Source organism: Alternaria triticimaculans (genome assembly GCF_023758025.1).
Source record: "Alternaria triticimaculans strain BMP 0046 chromosome Unknown scaffold_20, whole genome shotgun sequence".
In the NCBI taxonomy this organism is placed as follows: domain Eukaryota; kingdom Fungi; phylum Ascomycota; class Dothideomycetes; order Pleosporales; family Pleosporaceae; genus Alternaria; species Alternaria triticimaculans.
The window spans coordinates 116,443-139,633 of NW_026055977.1; the positions used below are offsets into that span (position 1 = coordinate 116,443).

Genomic DNA, 23,191 nt, shown 5'->3' on the forward strand with positions numbered 1-23,191 from the left:
CTCGATTGCCATATTATACATCCCGACCCATGCATCCCTCCTCATCCACGTCGAATAAGGCGCTCAGAAAGGGTTATCCTCAGGCGGTATCTCAACCGTAAAGAACTTGTCCAGGATAGGAATCTTCTTCATGATGTCGTCGCGCACTTTGGGGACTTCGGCGAAGAAGAAGAGGGCGAAGAAGCCGGCTACACCGCCGAAGCCGGCGGCTAGGCCACCGCTGGGATGGGGTTAGTTGTGTGTGTGTTGGATAGGTGGGTGATGGGTGGAGGGAGGGGAGGGGAGGGAAGGAGGAATGGAGGGAGACGTACTATTTCGCGGCTTGCTTGAGGGTGAGGCCGTGATAGTTCTTGGGGATGGTGTATCTAGTGGTTGTATGTTAGCGTCTGGAGCTTCGACGTTGCGACGGGCGTAGATGGTATAGGCGGCGGCGCGGTGTGGATTGGGTTGATCCTCCTCTTTTCCGTGTGTGATTCGGTCGTGTGCGTGGCATTCAATTGCCCATACCACCGTCCATCGAGGCGTCGCAAGCCATCCTCCTCTTCCCGCACCTCCCCAATCCCTCCCAAACCAATCCCAACCCTTCCACCGCCCCTCCCACAGCCGTGTTGATATCAGAAAATACATACTGAGGACCGAAAGGACTCCTGTAAGCCTTGTACGGGCTGCGCATGCTCTGTCACCACATATTAGCTTCTTCCTTCTTCTTTCGTCATCGCCTCCAATTCCCCATTGCACGGGCCTCGACTTACGACAGCAGCGGGCGTCTTGCCGTGGTGGCCGAAGGATGAGACAGACATCTTTGGCGAGTTCGTTGGGGGGTTAAACGCGGGTGGAAGGGTGTGGTCTGGCGTGATGTCTGGTGAGGTTGTTGCGGCAGAGAAAGCGCGGGAATGCTGGGCTTGGCGGCGCTGGGAAAAGGTGGACGAATCAGGAGCCGCGGGATTTTGCGGGTGGGTGCGTCAGCAGGGTTGGGGAGGACACCAACATCTCTCCACGCTTTGAGACACACTACTATTTGTTCTTCTCGATTGTCCCAATTATCGTCTGATAGCGAGGGGTCTGCGCGGTACTACTGCGAAACGCTCTGGTATCGCGGGACCCTTCATGACACTCACTGGCGGGTGAAAGAGGAAGACGAGGGCTTTTATTGTCCCAGTATTTCTCATCCTCACTTCTTATTGACATCTCTAAAGATTAACCTCGGGGGTATATAACTTCATCAGCATTCTGCTTGCGTCCAATATGTCACGACCATTCCATCGCCGCCATCTCTTGCTCATTTGCAATATCGCTTTCTCACTTTCTTAGGCCCTGAGCTCCTTGCAACATTGACCTCGATAGCGGACATAGACAGCTACGCCTCGAACTGGAAACCGAAGCAAGCGGATTCACTACCTCTGTTGAATGGGGAGGGCTTGGCATCACGTCAACACCCAGCAAGAGCATCTGCCTTGGCCGTTGGGTGGGTTATATCACTACGGAGCTTTCGCATTCTCTATACTTTCTACAACTCTTCTTATCAGACTGTCTTCGCCCTCATTCAACCAACAAGCGCCTCAGCCGTGGACAATTAGGTAGGCTTACTATTCCGCCTTCCCACCAACACACCTTCGCCAACACCATGGCGACACAGAACGGCGATGAGAGCGATTCGTATGACGAATGTGAAGTGCAGCTAGAACGGTTCCCTCGGGCGTCCGAATGGTCGCACACACCCGCTACACGGACCTTCCACCCCTTCTCCCGCCTTCCTGCAGAACTCCGCGCCAGAGTATGGGCTTTCGCGGTACATGACCAGAAAGAAGACCTCGGCATCGCGCATATCGATCTCGAAAACCAAGTCAACATCCATGAGGAGAAAGGAAAGATTATCGCATACACGTTCCGTGGCTACCCTTCGCTCTTCTTCGTCAACCGTGAAGCCCGCTATGAAGCTGCCAAGGTCGACGGAGGTACGTGGTACCCATTGATGGCTGGAGTAGAGATCTACGCAAACCTGGACAAGGAAGAAGTTTTCGTCTTCTCTTGCTATGAAGGTCCAGGCCTGGAGCTCGCGATTCGTCGTTTTAATGGAGGGAACAAACTTGAGTGCAATGGCCGTGGCGTTTACCCTCTCCGGTATATCCATGCCTGAGTACAACACCATGTTGTGGGAGAAAGAGAAGGACCAGGACGTATGGCAGAGGACTGGGATGGTTATTCGGTACGAATAGGTCAGTACAGCCGTGCGTCGATCACGCGCGGGAGGACTTGTTATAGCCAGAGTGAGAATATCCATCAGCGCGGCCGATACGGTCAGGTATCTTTCGAGTCTCCTGTTCCAACACAATGCCGGCGGTGCAGCCCGGGGAAAGCATGTAACAAATCGACGATGACCAAATAGTTCGCCATCAGGCAGTGCAATGGAAGCGTCTCCATCACTCCACGACTATGCTCATGGATGCGTTTCTTGCGTTCTTCCAAAGACTCCCATTTTCTTTCTCTCTATTGCTCGCCCCCATTGTCATTTTTCCAAGTCCCCGCATAATGATGCGTAACCAGTTTCGGCGGCAAAAGTTCTTCTTCTTCCGGTTTATACGTATTCGCAGACGCCGCAAACGACCGACCCGGCATGACCAAAACATCGCCCACCAGCTTCGGCTGCACAAGCTCCATCATATCGCGCGCATCAACCTCCCTATCAAGTATCCTCCCCAAGCTCGTATACACACTGCGGGTCAAGCGCCGGGGACCAGTAAAATCAACAACATCCCCCATGATATCCATGGTCGCGTTCTGGACCGGGATGCTGTGCTCCGCCGTCTTGTCTCGCAGTGTCTGAAGGATATCGTCGATGACCTGCATCATGTGTGGCGATCGCGGTTTGGCCATTATCGTCCAGCTGGCGAATTCGCGGACATATTCGCCGGGCCAGCCTTGATCGAACTCCCATCCTACTACTAGCGAAGCGATTCCCTGGTATGCGGCTGGCACCCATTCGTCCATGGAGACGCCTTCTTCGCAGGAGACGTCTAGGTCGGACCAGATTCCGCCTTCGTTCCATAGCAAGACATAGCGCAGCATGTCGGCTTTGTAGATAGGGACGGGTAATGCGAGGTAGGCGTCGACGATATCCGGTCGGGATTCCGCAAAGGTCTTACGAACGTACTCATCGCCGTCGTCGTCCGTCAAGAAGTGAGCTCGGTAGTCCGGATTGCTATCCACACAGCTATCGGTCCAAGCTCGCGTCTCTTCAGAAAGGCCATTAGGCCCCAACTTGTACCAAATGCGTTTAGGAAATCCGCCGTTTTGCGGTGGTGGCTGCGCTATCGCGGGCGTACCCGACGCACGGACAGTGAAGTGATCTTGAATGGAGAGAAAGTGGTAAACCAACGCTAATGTGCATAGCGCTATCAATGTGTAATGATTGAAAACTTTGGGTAGCGACAGTGACATGGTGGAAAAAGCCAACAAAGGGGGAAGGACAAAGAGGAGCGCACGAGATCGCAAAGCGCCACGGAGGGGCGATCCTTATACAAATGGTGGGCGAACGCCGCAGTGAGACCGGTACCTGCAGCTCACAGACTTTAGGGGCGGCTGCACGCATTCTATTTTCACGGAGCGCTGGGTGTGGCGCTTAACTTTCTGTTATCACATCTCGCTTGATGGGGCACGGTAGCGCTGATACATGGGTCTGTTGGGGTTGATGATCTAAGATCACGGCTAATGTTGGGGACCCTTTCAACTGTTGGACTAACCCGAACATCATCTCGACCCCCGAACACGCTCTCGTATTCATTCCCCGGAACTCCATGGCTTGCCTTCAGTTCTCATGGCGGCTGCATCAAGTTGGCCCTAGGCTTTCATCCAAAACCGATGAGTACAAAGAAGTTTCATCACGAGGGGCGCATCGTGGCAGGGTACCACTGCACCCTACGCCTCTCGCTGCTGGAACGAGAGGAATGAGAGGAGCGGAGTCTGAGCCATGTTACTACATGCGATTGCTTCGCCCGGTTGCCAGCTTCAAGTTTTGTTCAGCGTGTGTTTCTTGTCACTCGCTGTTCAACCTCACTCATTTCACTTCGATCCTGCTGCTAAACAATCGATCTCGCAATTGCCTAGTCTTTAGAGACGATTCAGTCCGTCATGGCCTTACTAACAACATATACTTTGCTAGCCATACTATCCCCCCGCGTATCCAGTCTCGGCATCCAATTCATCAACCCCCCAACCCACGGCACAGACGGCGGCCTCAGCAACCCGCCCACCTACAAGCAAGACTACACCATAAACATCCAATGGTATCCCGGCGACGAAACAGGGCCCTACGACCTAGTCTTGCACCAAGTCAAAACACTCGGCCAAGACCAGACCGGCGACGGCGAGTTCATCATGCGTAAGTCCATCCTGCGTAGGAAGGACAGCTCAGTTCCGTGACCCCCAAGGTTATTTACAGAAAGAAAAGCTAACATGTGAACCCCAGCGAGTATCGTGAATAAAACGAGTTATCTGTGGCAAGTCAAGACGAATGCGAGGCTGGAAGAGTCGACGCTGTTCTTTCTTAGTGTTTTTTCGGTCGATGGGGATTCGGATACTAGTCAGTATTTTAATATTGTGGATGGGTTTATCGCGGGGAGTGGTGCGTCGTCTGAGGCGGTGGGTTCGACTACTTCGGCGACGCGGTCGTTTTGGTCACCAGAAGGATTGTCAACTGCAGCTTCAGCGTCGGCTTCAGCATCGGCTTCAACGTCGGCCTCAAGAGTATCCGGCACGCCAGGTACGGAATCGGGTACAGGTTCAGCGAGTACACCAACAAGTCCTACCGCGAACACTCCAACAAGCACCATCGCAGATCCATCGACCCCTCACGACCAAGAGGTCCACCAGCACATGCACAACGACCTCCGCCTAGGCCACAAAATCGGTCTCGGCATAGCTATACCCGCTACGCTTGCCATTGGAATAGCAGCTGGCTGGCTACTCTTTCGCCGCCTTCAAAGAAAGAGAAGAAGGGTATCACACGAGATCCTCGCTACGGAAACTGCACAGTATGAGCCCGATAGAGATGGTCAGCGTCCTAGCGGAGACGTCTACGAAGCGCCATCAAATCACATACTGGAGCTTGGTCAACCGCATGGGAAGGGCTTTGAGCAATTGGGAGGTGAGCTGGAAGATAAGCCTGCGGTTGTGCCTGAGGTCTTGCCTTTGAGATATGAGATGGAAGCTAACACTGTCCATGAGCTTCATGATCAGCCGGTTAAAGCAGATGAACATGTGGTCAAGACGGAGGAGTGATGTGGCAATGTCACTTGTAGATATCCATGTAGTCAAAAATGGACGTGATCTTGAATATTGCAATAGTTTCATTACTAAATAGATCATAAACAGTACACACAACCCAACATACATGAGGAGCTCTTCCCCATGCTAAAACGCCCTAAACACCTATCACCCATCCATCAACCACCCCATCTCCTACGCACCAATAGCCTGAGGATTCCAGAACACGCTTTTCGGATCAACCTTGTGCTTCAGCGCCGCCAACCTATCATACACAGCATCGCCATAGTAAAGCTTATGCGCCGTCGCAGCATCATAACTAGGATCAACATAGTTCAAATACGCGCCAAACGACGTCTGCGGCTGCGCATCGATAATAGCACTATTAATGCCATTGATGAACTCCATGGAATCACCTCCATAGCCATAGTTCTGCAACACCCACAGACTATCCCTATCGCTGTAGGCAGCAAATTCAGTGTCTTTGCTGTTGATAGCAGAGCCAGGGCCGCCGTAGAGGTTGATGATGATGTAGTATTCTGTTCCGTCGGCTGTCTGTAAGTAATCGTACAGCGCATCCAGAGCGTTGGAAGTGAGACCGGTAGATTCAGGGACGGTGACGGACTTGGCGAAGAAGTCCTCGTGCTCGTCGTACCCGGTCAGCGGCTCTTTGATGCTGGTCTTGCCGGATACTTTGACCATGTAGTCGTACCAGGCCATGGACTGGACGGTGGCGCTGGGGTTGGGGAGACTGCGAAGCAGCTCGGGCTTGACTTGTGCGTTGAATTCCGAGACGCTGCCGAAGAAGGCGCCGCTGAGGCTGTAGCCGCCGTAGTTGTCGAGGTAGATGCCGAAGGAGACGCGGTTGTCGACGACGGAGGCGTTCTTGGCGACGTCCTGGATGTGCATGAAGGTGTTTGTCCACACGCTCTTGGAGTCGTGGATGCCGGTGAAGCCAAACTCGAAGTATGTGATGCTGGCGGGTGCCGCGTGAGTTTGAAGATAGAACTTTGTGACGACACCGAAGGACTCGGCTGCGCCCTTGATGGCCCAGAAGATGTCGGGGGACTCTGCGGATGAGGCTTTGATGAGGGATCCATCGGCGAGGACGACGTCGGCTCCGACAACTTGATCCATGGCTAATCCCCAGTGGCGAGAAGTGTGGCCGTAGCCTCCGTGCGTGTAGTGGCCTCCGATACCGACACCAGGGCAGGTACCCTGGGCTACGGCAGCATTGCCTTGAGTGTAGATACCGTCACCTAGATTGCCCAGGCGAACACCTCCTCCAACTGTCGCAATACCAGAGCTCTTGTCGAGTTGGATGGTCTGGAAAGACTGGAGGTTGATCTGCATAGCGCCGTCCTTACCACCGGAGCTGAAGCTTGCGTAAGAGTGACCACCCGACTTGGCCTGAACCTTGAGACCAGCTTGGGAAGCGCATACTACTGCATCTTGAACGTGCTGGTTCGTGGTTGGGAGAACAATGACGGCCGGCTTGAAAGGTACGCGCAAGTTGTAGGGTTCCGAAAGTTCAGAGTACTCAGCATCCGAGGTCATCTTGTACGGCACATCCTTTCCGTTCAAGCATTGGAGAGCAGATCCAGACGGGGTTGACGATGGTGCAGCTGAAGAAGACTTGCTGGTAGTAGATCCCGATCCGGTGTTGCTGCCACAGTTTCCGAAGCCCGACTGGCATCCAGTTCCACACTGCTAAAATCAGTATATAGTCATTCAAAGCGTAGGCGGGTACTCACGTATGCAGATGTTGAACCGCACCATCCACTCGCGCTGCAGCAGTTGCCTTCAGCAAAACCCAGACATGTGTAACCCTTTGTGCCACCACATGTCGCATCTGGTGAGACCTTCTTAGTCGGTGTTGACGCCGGCGGTGGGGCCTGTGTCAACGAAGTCTTGACCGTTACTGGAGTTGCTTTTGACGTAGTGCTACCAGTGCATGTGCCGAAAGCTGAGTTGCAGCCAGCACCGCAATGATCCGCGGATTTTCCGCACCATCCGTACTGAGAGCAGCAGTCGCCGTACGAAGAACCCTTGCAAGTGAAGCCTTTTGTTCCTCCGCAGCTTCCGTCAGTGGAAACAGCTCTCTTGTTCAGCGGCGCAGCTGGCGAGGCGGATGCCAAACCAATGGATAGCAGACCTGCCGTAAGAGAAACGAGGAACTTCATGGCGACGTTGAAGATAGTAATCCGAGTTCAGTCGTCAAAGTTGACCAGGAAAGAGCGTTTGTAGTATACCCCAAACCACCGGAAGAAGAAGGACCAAACGAACGGACCGACAGCGTAAGCTTACCCTAATAAACGAGCGTGGAAAAGCAGAGACCAAGACCAAGACCAAGGCCTGCAGAGTAAGTACAGTGAGGCCTATACACAAGGGCAAATTGGCCCTCTTAAGACCACAACCAATACGAGGACATTTGCCTCCTTCGCTGCACATCCTCCCGTACCTGCAGCAGCCGCACGGCCTTAACACGACCTTCCATTGAATGATTGCTCCACTCAACACGAACGAAAACTCATCTTCGTCCTAAGATCCACTACAGCACAGCGTATCCTGGTGTCGATCTTAGGACACCGTGTGCCCGGTCGGTCCTAATACGAGCTTACTACGCAGAGGCCTAAACGGTGGGCGCTCGTGACGAAAAGCAATTTCGCCGCTCAACGGGTCCTTGGATTTCGTACGAGAGACGTGTGCGGCGTAGAGTTGCATCGCGAAAACCTGCAACGATGGGAAACCTAATCGAGCACGCAGTAAAGGAAAAGACGGTCTCCTCGGTCGCGTTGGAAGGGGTATCCCATCTCCAAAAGCTCCGGTCAGACCGCATAAGGAAATGACGTCTGTGTCCCCCCGTCACGTCACCCTCGCGCATCTCCATCCCTCGCCCCCAAAACACATACTAATCCCAGGCCATCAACACGAACCGTATTTCCGGCAACACCTTGCGATTAGGCCTTCCAAGGCATGACATTCGTGTTATTGCGGTGGGGTAGCAGTAAGCTCTTTGTGGGTTGCCGTTGCGGCCCTAACGGCTGGAAGCGACGCTGGGCGGCCCTGCGCGCATGCTATTTTTGGCAGTAAGAGATCTGAGTAAGGGAGATGCGGCATGCGAGGAATACGGGATGCTGCATGGCTTTGACAACATTGCGATGGGGTGGAAGGGGCTTGGCGATGCGTTTGGGGGTTGGCTTTGGTGTTAGAGAGCGGACTTTGGGTGATGGGGTTGTGCATGCTGTAGTAGATGGCAAGACGATGAGAGGCCTGCTGATTTGCAGTGTCTGAACTTTTCAAATAGAGAATTGAGTTTGGTAAGCTTCCATTCAGATCTGTACCCTTCATTCAGAATGCAGACGGAACCAGATAAGTAATCTCTCACGCACGACCTTTCCCACCCACACAACATCGCCGTCGGGTACCGCCTGCTCATCTTCAAAACATTCGTAGAATACTTCCCGCAGACGAGATATTGGGATTACGGATTTGAAGGCGATGTAGCGGGGTTAGCGGCGGCGGCTGGCGATGTCGAGCTGGTAACATATCGTCTGGAGGAGCTGAGGCAGGTGGCTGATGAGGGGAGGTGGGTTGGCATCCCGATTCTGAATCTTATAGAGAGGGGGCCTTGTAGGGTGCCAGAGAGGAAAGATGAGGTCGTTAGGTCGTTAAAGGCGCATGGAGCGATGGCGAAGGGGACGTTTGACAAGGTGGAGAGAGAGGAGGATGTGGAGGGGGGAGAAGGGCGTGAAGAGGGAAGAGAGGGTGAGATTATGGAGTCGGATCGCGAACTTGTTCACGCGCAAGAAGAAGACTAAACAGTAGAAGAGTCAGGAGAGGAGTCTCATTGCCGCGGAAAGTCAGAACTATTTTGCTCCTTCGAAGAATAAGTAATCCATGCATCCCCGTGTATACTACTAGAACCACCACACATCCAGCACTACCTGAACCCTCGCCCCGTCACAACAGAGCCCACATCATTCTCAGCATCCCACCCATTCAGAAACTTCTGTGTCGTCCACATATACCGCTGCCTCGCCATTTCCGCCCCGGTCTCTGTCGTCATCCGCTCGACGTACTGCCCGCCATGCATATGCCGCAGACAGCTGACATCAAAACCAACCCCAGGCTCCCTGTATCCTTCATTCATACCATGGAAATAGAAATATCGAGCCACGCCCACAGCGCCCAGTCGTTGGAGGTGATATGCATCACGTAAGATGCGGTGGATGGGCTGCTCGTGAGAGAAGTTGGTAACGGTGAACCCTTGCTCACCAAGCTGAATAGCACCGGAGAGGCGGGCAGCGAGACAAGATGCCTGCCAAATGATGTTGGGCGGGCATCCCGCTGCCCTCAAGAACTCGCGTACGACTTGCCATTGATTCCGCTTCTCGTCTGAGGAGAGATACCATGCGTCACTCATGTCGTGGGTGATGTCGTGCGTCATGCATAATACCCACAGGAGTGTGGAATCAATGTCCCGAGCCCATTGATGCGTCCTCTGTTCTTTCCGCAGAATCCACTCGGCGTCGGCGACGACACGCAGGGTGTGTTGGTAGTCGTGCAAAACGGCACGCGGGGTGCGGTCGGGATGTGACAGGTAGACTCTGTTCCTCTGGGTACGGACGGCGACGTTGAGGGCCGTGAACCATGCGAAGTCTGCGTCTTTGATTCCGAGGCACTTCGCGCTGAAGAACGGAAGTGGCTTGCGGAACGGAAGTGTCTTGGTGAACGGGTTGAATGCGAAACCTTCAAGTGCTTTGTTGGATGTGCTGAAGTTGCGATACCGAGGGTCTCCACCGTGGGCGTCGATGTTGACTTTCGCGCCAAGCCTTGTCAGTCGCGCATTGGAAGCGCTTGAGAACTTTCGGATCGTTGCGACACCGGCGAAGCGGCGGGACGCAACAGTGCTGAGCGACCTCATGTCGAGATATGAATTGAAGAAGCTGGTGTCGAAGATGTCGAGTCAAGGCCCGAGGTAGTCGTAACTCGTATTCAAAGGATGAAGCTGAACCAGAGGAAGGTTATGTGCGACAATAAGAAAGACGAAATCAAGCCGAAGAAGTAGTCGAGAAAGCGTCGAGGCCCTTGCGCTACTCCTTTCGCAGAATTTTCCATTGATTCGAAGGTGAAAGGCTGTCGCTGTCATTGGGACTGTTTTTCACTTCGCTGTTCGCTTCGCCGCCCTGAGCATGATGACAGCTCCATCCACCATCCCGTCATATACATGAAATTTCGCGCAGACCGCAAATATTGCCAGTCCGCAGCGGACATGCGTTCACGGTACGCTTGTGGCCTATCTCTCCCCTCCTCCGGTCGCAAGCGATGCTGTTATGAAGGCCTACGGCTATCACGTGTAGTCTGATCGCGACATATCTAGGCCGACTCGACGGCTGGCCATGTAGAGCGTGCTTGGATCTTTCCCTCTCCATACCAATATGCTTGCCATCATTAGGACTCGCAGCATGGCGACATGCTCTTCGCGAAGTGTGTAAAGAAGTCGTAGACCGTGGGGATCATCAACCACCCCGCGTCTTGGTCGTATCATCGGCTTCTACGTTCCTCTCCAAACCATGGGGCTTTCCCACATCTTCTACTCCATCCGGGATCTCCGCATCGCCTTCTTCAAGAGCACCATCGCCTTCCTCACCCTCCCCCTCTTCACCCTCTTTACCCTCCGCCAACGCCCTATACTTCCGCCTAGCCTTCTTCCCACTACTAGCCTTCTTCTTCGCCTTCTCCCTCGCCTTGACCTTCGTCCGCGCCCCCTCCCCCAACTCCATCTCCTCAATCCTTTCCTGCAGAATCCGCCTCGCCATCTTACGATTTATCTCTCTCGACCGCGTATCCTGGTACTTGACTACGATACCAGTGGGAATGTGTTTGAGCTGGACGGCGGAGGAGGTTTTGTTGATCTTTTGCCCACCCGGGCCGGAGCCTTTGAGGAAGTTCTCGATTAGATCCGCGTCGAGGAGGGGGGTGCGGGGCGGGAGGGATTTGCCATTGTTGAGGGATGGAGAGGTGGAGAGGGAAGCGGTTTGGAGGCGTGGGATATTGGGGCGCAGGCGGAGGCGGAGGAGGGAGGGGAGGAAGCGCATCGTTGAGTGTGTGTTAGAGAGGATAGTACGGCGGAAGCATCGCGATAGCATTAGTACTACTGGTACTGTATGGAAACTTCTCGCACTTGTGGTCGTCGATGATGCTATTGAGCGAATGCGCTAGATTACTCGGGAGCGATCGCAATCAGCTAATCGACCACCCCTGCTCCGAATCTCGTCCCTGAACCCTTCATCTCCCCCGTCATCTACCGCTCCTAACATTTGCGCCTTTATACGCCCTTTTCGCACGCGCAAACACGACGACATATACCGAAAGGTTCTATGATTGACACGCCGACGCTATCCGCCATCCTCCTCCTAGCCAGCGCATCCACGCTCCTCGTCGCCGCAATGCTGTACCCATCCGCCCTCCTCCGCTGGTTCCAGCGCAAGCGCTATCAATATGAAGTCACCTTCTCGCTGTACATGTTGACGTCGACTGAGAAGTTCATTTTCAGTATGTCCTAAATATCCTGTTTTACCGCATCACATCGCATTCTCAACTCAATTCTTGGAGATGAGCCACCGCCCCTTTGCACGTCGCTCTCCTCCCACACCGACCTTTGGTACTACTTTAGGATAATTGCTAACGACATGGGTTTTTGCAGACTCCGTACTCTTCCTCCTCCTCTCCCTCCTCATAATCGCCGCGTCGCTGTACCTCCCCGAGCACCTGACTATCATCGCGAACCGCATGTTCTACTACCTATCGGGCAACCACGATTCGCTTTCGAGTAACTCAGTACCTAAAACCGGGGGTATCGATACAGGGGTCACGCCGAATGGGCCGCTGGGTGCGGGTGCGGGTGCTATGAACAATGGGCGGGGGATGATGGAGTTATAGGGATACGCACGAAATGGATTAGAAAGGATATCCTGGAGATGATGGATCTGGTGAGGGGCGTCGAAGCTCTGCTTTGACTGGATGCCCTGGGAACATGGTCGCCTATTGGAGGGCATGAAGTCTTCGGCTTGTTGCGCCCCGACGGAGTCAGGCTTCTACCGCCCACTATGAGACGGCAGTACAGACTCCAAGCGCACAAAAATCCCGAACACATGCATAAGGCAAGGCGCAGGAAGGAGTTCCATTCGCCAATTCAGGCATACCTACATACCTATTCCCTCACGACTATAGACGTACAATAACCTCAGTAATGTTAATACCAAGCCACCACATTTTCCCTCACGCCTCCCTCTACGCCCCGCAGACGCATCGCACGTATCTCAACCACTTCATCCAAGAGCATGCACACAGCACTTCACACCCAGCAAACACATCTCGACCCTAGCCAGCACCTCACGTGAACGTCGCAGCATGCGCTGTGACATACTTCGTATATGCATCATGCATGTCTGCCAGCATATGTCACATTCCAACTGCATGATACATGGGCGGTTATGCTCGACGCCGAGATCGGACGACTTGTCTGTACATGCGTACATGCTCTGCGATGTGATGTGACGTGACGTGACGTGGCTCAAGTACCGCAGTGGTAGACTCCGGACACTTTGGCATTGAGTTAGTCATAAGGAGTTATACACAGAATCTAAAGCTCTACTCCCTATTAGAGCACCACCAAGGCTCATGATCCATACCCATTTCCATATCCGAAACCAATCCCTCAGCCCCCAGACTCTCCAACCAAGCATTCATACACTCCCTCAACTTGATCTTCATCTCCGCTTCATCGCCCACACCAGCTACCTCCGGCGGTGTGTCTCCCAGGCCATCATCAGCTCTATTGAGGAACGCAGGCCAAAAGTATTCGTTCGCTCCCGCAACAGCACGATATAGCCTTCTGACCTGGTTTTCCACCTCTTGAATAAGCGGTATCCATTCTTCTTTCTCGCGGCTGTCGATGGAGGATAGGATGATGGTGCTTTTGCTATCTTTCACCTCGGTGGAGGTTTTACCGTGTTTTTGGAATTTCATCTCGTAGACCATGCGGAGTTTGACTAGTAAAATGGCGAGGAGGAACGTGAACGACTCGGATGCAGGAGCCGTGGATCCGGGTTCTCTGAGTCGCTCGAAGACTTCAGCCGATTTGAAGGCGTCTTCGCCAGCGAGAGGTAGGTCTTTAGATGTACAGTCGTGTTCTTCGGAGGTCCCTTTGGTAACCCACCATTTGCAGAAGTCGTAACAGTCTTGGTCGCGTTTTAGGCGGAGGAGGAGCCAGGGTACTAGACAACGCATGTGTAGATGATCCTTGGAATCTAGCCGCAGAAGAGCAAAGACTTCGTCTAACGCTTGCTGAACCGCTGCTGTAGTATTTACACTATAAAGCTCATACAGCAGATCCCTCCTCCGGTACATATACTCCCTCGTCGCTTCATACTCCCAAAACCTGCCACCCGCAGTCCTAAACGGGTCTTTAGGCGTACCCGCATCTCTCGAACCCCGTTTCAGCGCAACTTCGGAATCAGCGATGAGGCCGTGAAGTTTTTGGATTCTGTCGCAGAGTTTCTGGTGGCCTGCCTTGTCGAGGGCTTGATGATCGGAGCTGCAGTAAAACATAGCATTGCAGTCGCTGCATAGGATGAGATTCTCCTTTTTGAAACAGTTTCTGCATCGTCCCATGAGACCGTAGGATTTGTTGTAGGGCAATGGCGCATAGTGTTCGATCACGTGGTGCGTACGCGGCGGCGCGGGATCGGGGTTGGACGCTTTGCGTTTGCGTGGTTTTGGAGATGCGTTGTGTTCGTCCATTTGGGCTCGTTCTCAAAGGTAATTGATCCAAGTATCGCGAGTGTTGAAGTGCTGATCCGGATGAGATGCGTTGAGATGAAAGACGGTGAGTGGGCCCAGGTGGCGTTGCTAAAATAATGGCGGTCGGTGGAGAAAAACGAAGTCGCATGCGCGACAACAATTGACCGAAATAAGCAGAACCACGACTAGAGGAGGTTCAGAATATGCTTGGATTATGTTGAGAATTTTATAGGCGCTGCGCGTGTTGTGGTGTTCTGAGTCTTGAAATTGAGGCTCCATGAACATCAGACCGAACACTAGGCTAATACTTACAACTCGGTTGACCTCTTGGGTTTATGAAATTGGTGTATATTAGGTCGTACCCTTCAAATTGATAACGGTAGCGAACATCAGATCCCTAATCCCCCCCAAGCCCCTCTCAGTCAGCCACTGCAGCACCATAACCTTATACCCGTTTGCACCCTCCCAATCCACGTCCACGCCACCCTTACTCTTGAGTACCTCCAGACTCTTCTCCGTAACAGGCCCGTCGTGATACCGAGTAACATTCCGCTCACCCGCTTTCCCAACCTCCCTCTTCTCGACTGCGCGCCACGCCGCCGCAGACAACGAGGCCAACCACGCATTATACGACAATGTAAACGCAGCCCCAATAGTGTGTCCACGATCAACTCTCCGTAGATACTCGTTCAGTGTACCCCTCAGTATCGTATCGCAATACAACCCCTTGCTCTTCTGATCTTGAACGAGAAGGCCACGAGAGACCCACACCAAATTGTACATGTCGCGCAGACACCAATTGAATGCATCGGTAACTTCTGCGGGGTAGTATGTTTTGACCGGCTTGGGATGCGCATCGAAAGCTAGCTTGTAGGAGCCGATGATGCCGCAGATGCGGGAAAGTGTTGTTGGGGAAGTGTCCTGGGAGAGTAGGTAGACGAGATGCATTGGCGGGAGATGGATGGGGATGATGTGTGGTTTCGAGGAGGTGCTGAGGAGTTCGTAGAACGAGAGGATCGATGATGTGAGGGTGGTGCTGGAACCTGGGGGGATGGAGACGAGAGCGGAAGTGAATAGGGTTGCCACATGTTCGACTAGGTCGCTCAGTACTTCCTGTCTGATTTCCCTTTGTTCGGCAGCTCCAGATGCTGTTTGAATTATTTGGTGCTGCAGTAGAGCCGTGTAGAAGTCGACGAGCTTTGTGTACGCAGTAAGGCCATGAGCTGCTAGGGCTCGTTCGACAGAAGATAGATAGGTCGTATGGGCGTCTTCGAACACTTCGATCGGAACATAGGAGACGAGTGTTAATAAAGAGTCAAGGTCTTGCTGACCGTCCCATATCGGTAGGTACGCGCGAAGGAACGCCAATACTGTAGGATGCAGTGACTTTGATCAATCAGCCGGCTGCACGTGAAACATGCCAACACACTTACCTTCATGTACTGAGCGTACCCCAGAAGTCCATCGAGAATCTCAGATAGGTACTGCCCATTCCCAGTGCCCTGCTGGTACTCCTCGAACTGCTCTTCTAGGCACGTGGCAAGCCAATTCCCTAATCGACCGGCTGTGATTGGTGATGGCTTGAGGTCAACGTACTTCTGTAGCAACGGGTCCACGAGGAGCGCTATCAGCTGGCCTGGTGGCTCTATTCTATCGAGCTTTTCCACGAAATCGTCAACACTATCGATGCCCTCAAGGGTTGCTGAGCTCTGTCACACACTGTTAGCACCTCCAAGACGTTAAACAGAGATGTTCGCCCACCTCAGTCGCATAGTAGGTATGCACGTCCGGGATCGCCGATCCTTTGCTGCCCTTGAGTCTTCTTCGTAGCACCTTGAAACCGTTCTGCCCGTCTACACTCGAGTCGTCTTCCGCCGCACTGGCCTCTTGAATGGCAACGATCTTGGCTTGCCATTCGGCATCAGGTCGCTATCGAGTTAGCTTGCATCCGGCAGTGCCACAAGGAGATGCGGGGAAGTAGCGTGGGGGATCTGAGGTTGCATTTGTGGTGGTACGAGAGACGGATACTCACCGGAGCGAACGACTTCCGGCTTGTGGAAGTGCTCCCGAGTATTATATCGGGATAGTAATCCTTGTAGACACGGAGGAGGCCTTGGAGCGCAGGCTCGTTGCCGAGGCCGCGAGACAGCTCTAGTCTGGAGTAAGATCAGTTATCGGTATCTACATCGTATTGATGCTGAAAGCCCTGTACATACAACTGTTGAATCCGGAATGGTTTAACGTGTTTCCTGCGGGTGATCAAGGACAGCAGATGGCACAAAGATGTCCTGCTAAATTTAGCACTTCTGTTCTTGGTGACAGGCCGAAGTAACACACCTGATACTGATCATGTCGAGCATGCCAAACAGCACACCATATAGTCGGGACAAGACGCTCGAATCCTCCACGACCTCATGGATTGCGATAAGCCATTTCACAAGACTGTCTTGTGTACCGGGCGAAGGCTTGCCCTTGCCCTGCCCAAGCGCACCAACGATGGTAATAACAACATCGCCTGGAACCTTTTGAGACGGGTACAAGTTCTTGATCAACGTCGTGATGGTGGTTTGGTCTAACAGGGTCTTCACCGACGCGAGCTGCACTATGTCGCGCAGAGCATCCTGGTCAAGGCCATCTTCCGAGGCGTAACGGCAGATGACATCGACTATGCTGGAGACCTTGACGGTCCGTTGCTTCGCTGTTGTTCTAGATGCTGCAGGCCGGTGTAAGCACTGATCCTGACCGGGCTCGTTGCCGCATATCGACACCTACCTTGATGCAGTAAGTTTAGCGTCTCCTGCAGCGTGGGCCGCTCTTCTGCTGAGTCCATCAGTAGCTGGCTTGGAGCGAAGTCGATGTGGGTTACCGGCGACCGATGGCATCACACTGCCAATGCAACGTGCATACAGCAAGACAGTTGTCAGCTGTTGTTGTATGAGCCGCTGATGATGCAGACGCGTCGCGGTGGTGGTTGTTGACAGCCTGATCGCGCCTTCCCCGTTTCGATGGGCTACGAACAAGCGAGCAGCCCCGCTAACACATCGCGGTCGACACACCCCTTCCACAGTTCACTCTCCTCGCACCGGATTGCTTCAGCGATGCCATCAATATATCACCAGCCTCGAAATCATCGCCAATATTCATGTGTGGGCACACAGCATCGCGGCTGCCGGTCTGGCCATCCGCGGCTCGTTCACGCTACTCGTGCTTGATTCAATCAATCGTGCAGATGTCACCCGCATGGCCGTGTCATCACTGGAGCATGCATCGCAGCTCTCGCCATCGCCACATCGAGGTCAACCCTTTGTGTTACACAGCAAGCATCGAAATGTAATGATTGCGGCTTGCGCAACTGCTACTGGCCCGCCATGGGTGGTAGCCTTGCGGGTCAGCCATCAACTCAAGCACGCCTCCTGCAACCTTGACTCGAATTGTACTGACCCCCGCGCGTTGTACGCCTTGCCCGCGATGACAAGCACGCGTCGGGTATCGACCTTCATTATCAACCTGGCTGTTGGTCCTTGCTTTGGAATGAGTGGCCGGCTTTCCTTGGATCATCATTCTCTATCAGGACGGCCGACAGGCCTCTAGGACTGCCCTTCATCTACAGTAGGCTGACACGCGCATCCCAAGGCCTACAAGGTGATCAATGTGGAGCCTTGGATCTGCGATTGGATGTGGCGTCATCTATTCTCGATACACGATCCTGCTGCTACCCGATGCAACCGTCGCCGTGCACTTATACGCCCGTTGTGCTCCTTACTCACATGCGCGAGCACGCTACGGCAACGCTTCTGTCGTGTCAGTCATGGCTACGAACGGGAAAACGTCATCCAATCGGTAAGATCTCCGCACACTACGGCAGTGGATGCACTTCTTTATCTGCACCGGAGAGTGCCTGGCCGCGGTCATGTACTACTTTCTTCGTTCTTTATCTGGTACCACCCCAAGTATTACTATCTATCGTATTGACATACATCTTCAGGAGCTTAATTCTAATCGAACAGGGTGGAAGGAACTTCAGCTACTATTGACAAGGTCACGGTCCACTCGGCGATCCACAAGCACTCGACATCAGCACCTCATTTGACGATTCGTGGGGTGACTACTGGCAACCTTGCATAGCTGCTTTTTGTACTCCTGAGTCCCATAGCCGGGACCGCCTACCTTGCCATTCAGCATAACATCTTACGCCCGCTGCCGGCTGGCTTCGGCTTGCAACGTCAACCGGCACAGTGTTCTGACGGTGTCTCTTCCCTGCAAAAGCAAGAGTCAATTCGCTATGGGGACTTGAGTTTGGGCGATCGAAATATAAGAGCCGCGCTTTTGCAAACGATGCCCAAAGTCATCTCAAATCTTCCTCCCGACTGGCTCACCTAAGACCTTTTGGTGCTTTTCTACCGTCACCATAGTAACATCCGCAGCTGCGTAGTGATGGGTGAACGAAAGAGCCAACCGTCCTCAAAGAGCAACACACATCGACCCAAGATGACTTCAGCATCTAGCAGGTCGACCGCGACGCAGAATTCATCTTCCGGAACCGCCAAGATTGTACGATGTCCAACACAGACTCTTGAACGATTGCGGCGCCTGAACGAAGCAGAGATCATCACCTTGTTCACCCCCTTCGTACCTCATCCGCCATCGACGACACTCGCGAAAGACATGGATCCTTTCGAGCCTCTCGGTCGCGCTCTACCAAGACAAGTACGACACGTCCCATACCGTCTCGACTCTGGCATGACAGAGATGCACGCCGATTTCCTACCAACCAGTGGAGCAGTCATCATCGTCATATGCGCCAAGTCGAACGTCGTCAGTAATCATGCTCAGGCTTTTGAACGGCAATTAAAATTCGCACGAAGTATCTCGAAAAAGATACCGAAAAGCGATACTATACCAGGACTTCCAATGATCCTCATTCTCATCGACGATGGCGCTATGGGCCAGTCCTATGTTAACGCGGCATACGACTTTCCAGCACTTGTCACTGTCAACGACTACACGGCCGCAGCACTCGTGAATGCGGTACACGTTCTGTTTGGCAACTGATAAGCCTATTGTCCCAGTACAACATCATCTGACAGTTTCTCTTTCCAGTACAGGAAACGAATGGGGTTGTGAACGCTCGGAAGCGCGGTTCGAACGAGACAGTCGATCTACCTTCCTGCTCACTACATTTACTTCCACAACACGACATCATTATGACGATGGATCCCATGCAGCCCCAAGCCTGCAACATACATCACTCATTCCTATTTATCACCGTTTCCATACATTATACACCATGTATATGTAGCATTCCCGGTGGCACGACCTCGCTTCAACTATTCCATCATCATCTGTGGATATGTCCTGTCTGTTCGGAGGCATTTCTTCTGGTATATCTACTCCGCAATATATCAATACATCGATTCTCCCTCTCAATTATCGTCGACTTCAGGGTGACAAAAGCTCATTCCGCGAACGCGCCCAAAAACCAAGACTATACACCAACACGGATGGTAGCAGAGACCAAGACATGGCATGGAGACTACATCGCCCCGACTTGACTCTTACAAGCTAAGAATAACGTACATATATTGTATAGCTAATCAGTCAGTAGTGGTCTAGGGTCAAGATTTGATGTTCGTGGTGCTTCGGCGCCAAATCACACAACACCACGGCGCACGGTGCACCGCAACATGTTGCCAACATATTGTGAATACGTTGGAATCGATCCAGAACCAATCCAAATTGTTCGCCGAAAATCAAACTTCCAGCTCCATAAATTTGGGCTTGAATGTAGTCTCGCATATATGCATCATGCAGCAGTGTTCATGCTCGCTATGCTGTCTGCCTCGATCTTATCCTCGACTTATCCTCAACCCTATCCTCAACCTTATCCTCAACCTTATCCTCAACCTTATTCTCAACCTTGCCAAGACTTGATCAGAGGTAGGCTGCAGAGACGTCTGAAGCCTTCATCGTCCACAACATCACCCTCAGAGTCTGTCCTGTCGACTCTCATCCAAAAACAGTAATCGATATGAAGTTGGGTTAGCGCCGGTAAAGACTCAGTAAAGACTGAGTTTTTACTGAGACTTTACTGAGTAATTACTCAGTCTGTACCAGCGCTAACCAAAACCTCTTGCCCCCCATGCCCAATAGACAATCCACGAGGCAGTGAACCCGCGGCATTGCAGCATGTCAACACCACGCATCCAATCTGTAAACATTCTAATAGCTTTCCAAAAGCTTTCGAATTGCAATCTCATTTTCCCGGGCGACCTCGGCTGTCCTTCGCTTCGCAAATGAAGTTCTTGAAGCTCGGCTGTCCTTGAAACTACCTCCGATGTGTTGAGCTGTCCTTCGATCTGAGCTCGGCTGTCCTCCGCAGTTAGCTCGGCTGTCCTCGAAACTACCGCCGAGCGATGTTGAGCTGTCCCTCGCTTGATGCTCAGCTGTCCCTCGCTTCGCATGCAAGTGTGGTTTTGTTCGGCTGACCTTCAAAAATCCCCGACTTCGTGCTCACCGTCTTTCATCTCATTCCATCGCCTCTCATCTCAACCCAACCCATCACAACCTCAACGCGCCGCATCTCGTCGTCATCACAATATGGACGATGAATATGAGCAGCAGCGCCAGCAATTGCGCGAATTGGGCCTCCTGGAATATATTGAGCAGCGCGAGAAAGAAGGTAAGCCCCATCTCCCCAGTTCCACATCTCCGATACTGACAATCTCGTCCCCAAGACCGAGCCGCAATGGACGAATACAACGCCGCCCGCAACACCGATCGAACAGCAGGCAAGCGGCCTGCGCCCGACACCGATCGAACAGCCGGCAATAGCCCTGCACCCGACACCGATGCTCAATCGTCCCATCCCGGATTCAATCCAAACAACTACGGCATGATAATGCCGTTCGACGTATCCGAAAACCTCATCACAGGCTGCAACATCTGCCCCCAGCAAACCGGTCTCAGCCGCTGCAGCGCCTGCAAAGTAGTCCACTACTGCAGCCCTGAGCACCAACGCGCCGACCGCCCCGCCCACAAGGTGTGGTGCAAATCCATCAAAAAGATCACGTTCGTCCTCGACAAAGACGAAGCCGCCCTCCGAGCCCACAAGGGCGATATGGATACACCACCCAACGCCTTCGAAACCGCCGTCGGCGACTTCTGGCGTTACAGCGGAACGAGGAATTACATGAGATCCCGGAACGAGCTCTTGAGAGAACTGCCTAGGTTGAATACCAAAGCGGCGGTGGAAGCTGCACTGGAACACGCGCTTGGTCTGATGCGGTTGAATCTGCAGGATCCGATGTGTGTGAGGAGTATCACGCCGGCGTTTTTCTTGCGCCTGGGACGGGATCAGGAGGCCTATGATTTCTGTAAGTGGTGGGTTACTAAGGGGAGTAGTTTGAGTTGTGACTGGAAGAATGTTAGGCAGCTGCCGCATGAGATGAGTAGTGGTGGGGATGCGTGGGAGGGTGTGGAGGTGTTTGAACGGGTTAGGAACTTTGGGGATGGGAGTGGGGATAGCTTTACCGTACCCAGTTTCTCGGATCTGTCGCATCTTGTTGCGGTTACGCTGGTTAAGGTACGTATACTTCTCGACGTCCGGGTGCTTATCGATGGTATTCGGCCACAGGACTTTGGCGATGTGAGTAGCAGCAGCATTGTGTTGCGCGACACGGGAGAGGGAGACATTGGCCAGCCTGAGATTATACTCGAAAGAGTAAAGGATCAGGTCGTGCGGTTGTACGACGCGGTGCACAGAGCCAACAAGCACTTCTGGCCTCGAGTGGTAGAGCCCCGGGCCCATCTATTGATGAACCCCCTTAACATCGGTATGGGCGATGAGACGGAGATGCATTTGGTCTTGCCTGAATACTACTGTGCATGGAGTGAGACACCGGGCGCGATTGAGGTTATCGAGGATATATTGGAGGGTCGCGAGATTTCCTTTTCACGCTCGGTTGGAAGAGGACTTTTTAAGAAATAGTTGGTGCAAGGAAGGAGCTGTATGAGAGTACACAACGCGGACGGACGACAGGGTCGTCGCACGGATACGTTCATGGAGGTGGAGAGCTTGGTTTTGTTTGAAGGAAGTTGTTGGAGATGAATGATGATGCTGAGAGATGGGTGAGTGCGTGGAGACCCCGCGAGTTTGAAGTTGAGCGTGCTGAAGCATTGGCCGAGATAGATGGTCTTACTCGATGAAGATGCTTGAGTTCCTAGGTAGTTGATCCTGGAGATATTTTGGAGATATGCGAACGTTATCGGCCTAAAAGACGCCACTTGGGATAGATACAATTCGTGTCGCATCCCACAAATTGATTATTAAGCTAGACGTAAACATTGCTCTTGAGACTGACTGGATGTTAGGTTTCAATAGCATGTATGCAACACATGCTGTAGTCACCACGTTAACCTAAGGGAAAAGCTGAACAGGTATGCGCCTACATTAACTTAGAAACGTGCAAAGTAGGTATTTCAACTTCGATGTAGGCTCTAGGCCTCTCCAGGTTTTTTCTTGTTGAAGGTGGCACGGATGCGTCGAGGACCCATAGCGACCAGCGCCCCAATAAGGCGGCTTATAGAGACGAACGTCAACAACTCAGGCATACCAGGGCAACATCATAACAACTGCGAAGGTGCGCCGCAAGAATCACCGAGCGTTGGGGTTGGGACGAGGCAGGGCCAGACTTGGGCCTCGGACACTAATGTCGGGACGTGAAGATGCGTGGGTCTTCCTAGCGGGAATGACTCGCGGCGACGGATGTTGTTTTGTAGCTGTTGACGAGCAGCATCTCTATGCATTCCTGTGGATTATAGCGAAGTTGTGTAGAGTCGCATGAATTGAAGTACAGTGCGGACATATGTTTCAGTGAATATAACGCTGAGTCCTTCGTGTGAAGAATTCTGGGATGAAAGCGGAGCTGCAGCTATGACGCTCGCGGGACGCGACACACGTGCGCCCAAAGTTCCTGGGCATTGGCTGCGCGCAGCTCCCCACCAGCTAAACCCAGCTGCATTGCTTCACTCCCAATCCTCCATGCAGAGCTTTCCGGCGCCGGCAATTCTTCCATCCTAACTATTGCTACTGCGCGTCGCGACTGCTGGAGCTTCCACTTTC

General features: G+C 52.9%; 10 protein-coding genes across 10 annotated transcripts; 4 read left to right on the top strand and 6 right to left on the bottom strand.

The window, feature by feature from the left end:
* Window positions 1–63: 63 nt before the first annotated feature.
* Window positions 64–800, bottom strand: J4E78_009346 (uncharacterized protein; the record flags this gene model as incomplete). The annotated part of the gene is made up of 4 exons (XM_049369939.1): window positions 64–220; window positions 312–365; window positions 630–676; window positions 753–800. 4 exons carry the CDS (start codon window positions 798–800, stop codon window positions 64–66), a joined length of 306 nt encoding a protein of 101 aa, XP_049218248.1.
* Window positions 801–1,624: 824 nt separating this feature from the next.
* J4E78_009347 (uncharacterized protein) lies at window positions 1,625–2,137 on the top strand (the record flags this gene model as incomplete). Its single annotated transcript, XM_049369940.1, has 1 exon — window positions 1,625–2,137. The coding sequence occupies one exon, from the start codon at window positions 1,625–1,627 to the stop codon at window positions 2,135–2,137; it is 513 nt and encodes a 170-aa protein (XP_049218249.1).
* Window positions 2,138–2,487: 350 nt separating this feature from the next.
* J4E78_009348 (uncharacterized protein) lies at window positions 2,488–3,438 on the bottom strand (the record flags this gene model as incomplete). The annotated part of the gene is made up of 1 exon (XM_049369941.1): window positions 2,488–3,438. The coding sequence occupies one exon, from the start codon at window positions 3,436–3,438 to the stop codon at window positions 2,488–2,490; it is 951 nt and encodes a 316-aa protein (XP_049218250.1).
* Window positions 3,439–5,457: 2,019 nt separating this feature from the next.
* J4E78_009349 (uncharacterized protein) lies at window positions 5,458–7,445 on the bottom strand (the record flags this gene model as incomplete). Its single annotated transcript, XM_049369942.1, has 2 exons — window positions 5,458–6,969; window positions 7,017–7,445. The coding sequence occupies 2 exons, from the start codon at window positions 7,443–7,445 to the stop codon at window positions 5,458–5,460; spliced, it is 1,941 nt and encodes a 646-aa protein (XP_049218251.1).
* Window positions 7,446–9,205: 1,760 nt separating this feature from the next.
* On the bottom strand, window positions 9,206–10,189 carry J4E78_009350 (uncharacterized protein; the record flags this gene model as incomplete). Its single annotated transcript, XM_049369943.1, has 1 exon — window positions 9,206–10,189. One exon carries the CDS (start codon window positions 10,187–10,189, stop codon window positions 9,206–9,208), a length of 984 nt encoding a protein of 327 aa, XP_049218252.1.
* Window positions 10,190–10,784: 595 nt separating this feature from the next.
* On the bottom strand, window positions 10,785–11,363 carry J4E78_009351 (uncharacterized protein; the record flags this gene model as incomplete). Its single annotated transcript, XM_049369944.1, has 1 exon — window positions 10,785–11,363. One exon carries the CDS (start codon window positions 11,361–11,363, stop codon window positions 10,785–10,787), a length of 579 nt encoding a protein of 192 aa, XP_049218253.1.
* Window positions 11,364–11,714: 351 nt separating this feature from the next.
* J4E78_009352 (uncharacterized protein) lies at window positions 11,715–12,207 on the top strand (the record flags this gene model as incomplete). The annotated part of the gene is made up of 2 exons (XM_049369945.1): window positions 11,715–11,820; window positions 11,972–12,207. 2 exons carry the CDS (start codon window positions 11,715–11,717, stop codon window positions 12,205–12,207), a joined length of 342 nt encoding a protein of 113 aa, XP_049218254.1.
* Window positions 12,208–12,918: 711 nt separating this feature from the next.
* On the bottom strand, window positions 12,919–16,900 carry J4E78_009353 (uncharacterized protein; the record flags this gene model as incomplete). The annotated part of the gene is made up of 7 exons (XM_049369946.1): window positions 12,919–14,081; window positions 14,433–15,456; window positions 15,504–15,779; window positions 15,832–15,999; window positions 16,103–16,226; window positions 16,408–16,783; window positions 16,843–16,900. 7 exons carry the CDS (start codon window positions 16,898–16,900, stop codon window positions 12,919–12,921), a joined length of 3,189 nt encoding a protein of 1,062 aa, XP_049218255.1.
* A 1,658-nt stretch (window positions 16,901–18,558) lies between these two features.
* On the top strand, window positions 18,559–19,122 carry J4E78_009354 (uncharacterized protein; the record flags this gene model as incomplete). The annotated part of the gene is made up of 1 exon (XM_049369947.1): window positions 18,559–19,122. One exon carries the CDS (start codon window positions 18,559–18,561, stop codon window positions 19,120–19,122), a length of 564 nt encoding a protein of 187 aa, XP_049218256.1.
* A 1,545-nt stretch (window positions 19,123–20,667) lies between these two features.
* On the top strand, window positions 20,668–22,057 carry J4E78_009355 (uncharacterized protein; the record flags this gene model as incomplete). Its single annotated transcript, XM_049369948.1, has 2 exons — window positions 20,668–20,749; window positions 20,805–22,057. The coding sequence occupies 2 exons, from the start codon at window positions 20,668–20,670 to the stop codon at window positions 22,055–22,057; spliced, it is 1,335 nt and encodes a 444-aa protein (XP_049218257.1).
* Window positions 22,058–23,191: the final 1,134 nt, after the last annotated feature.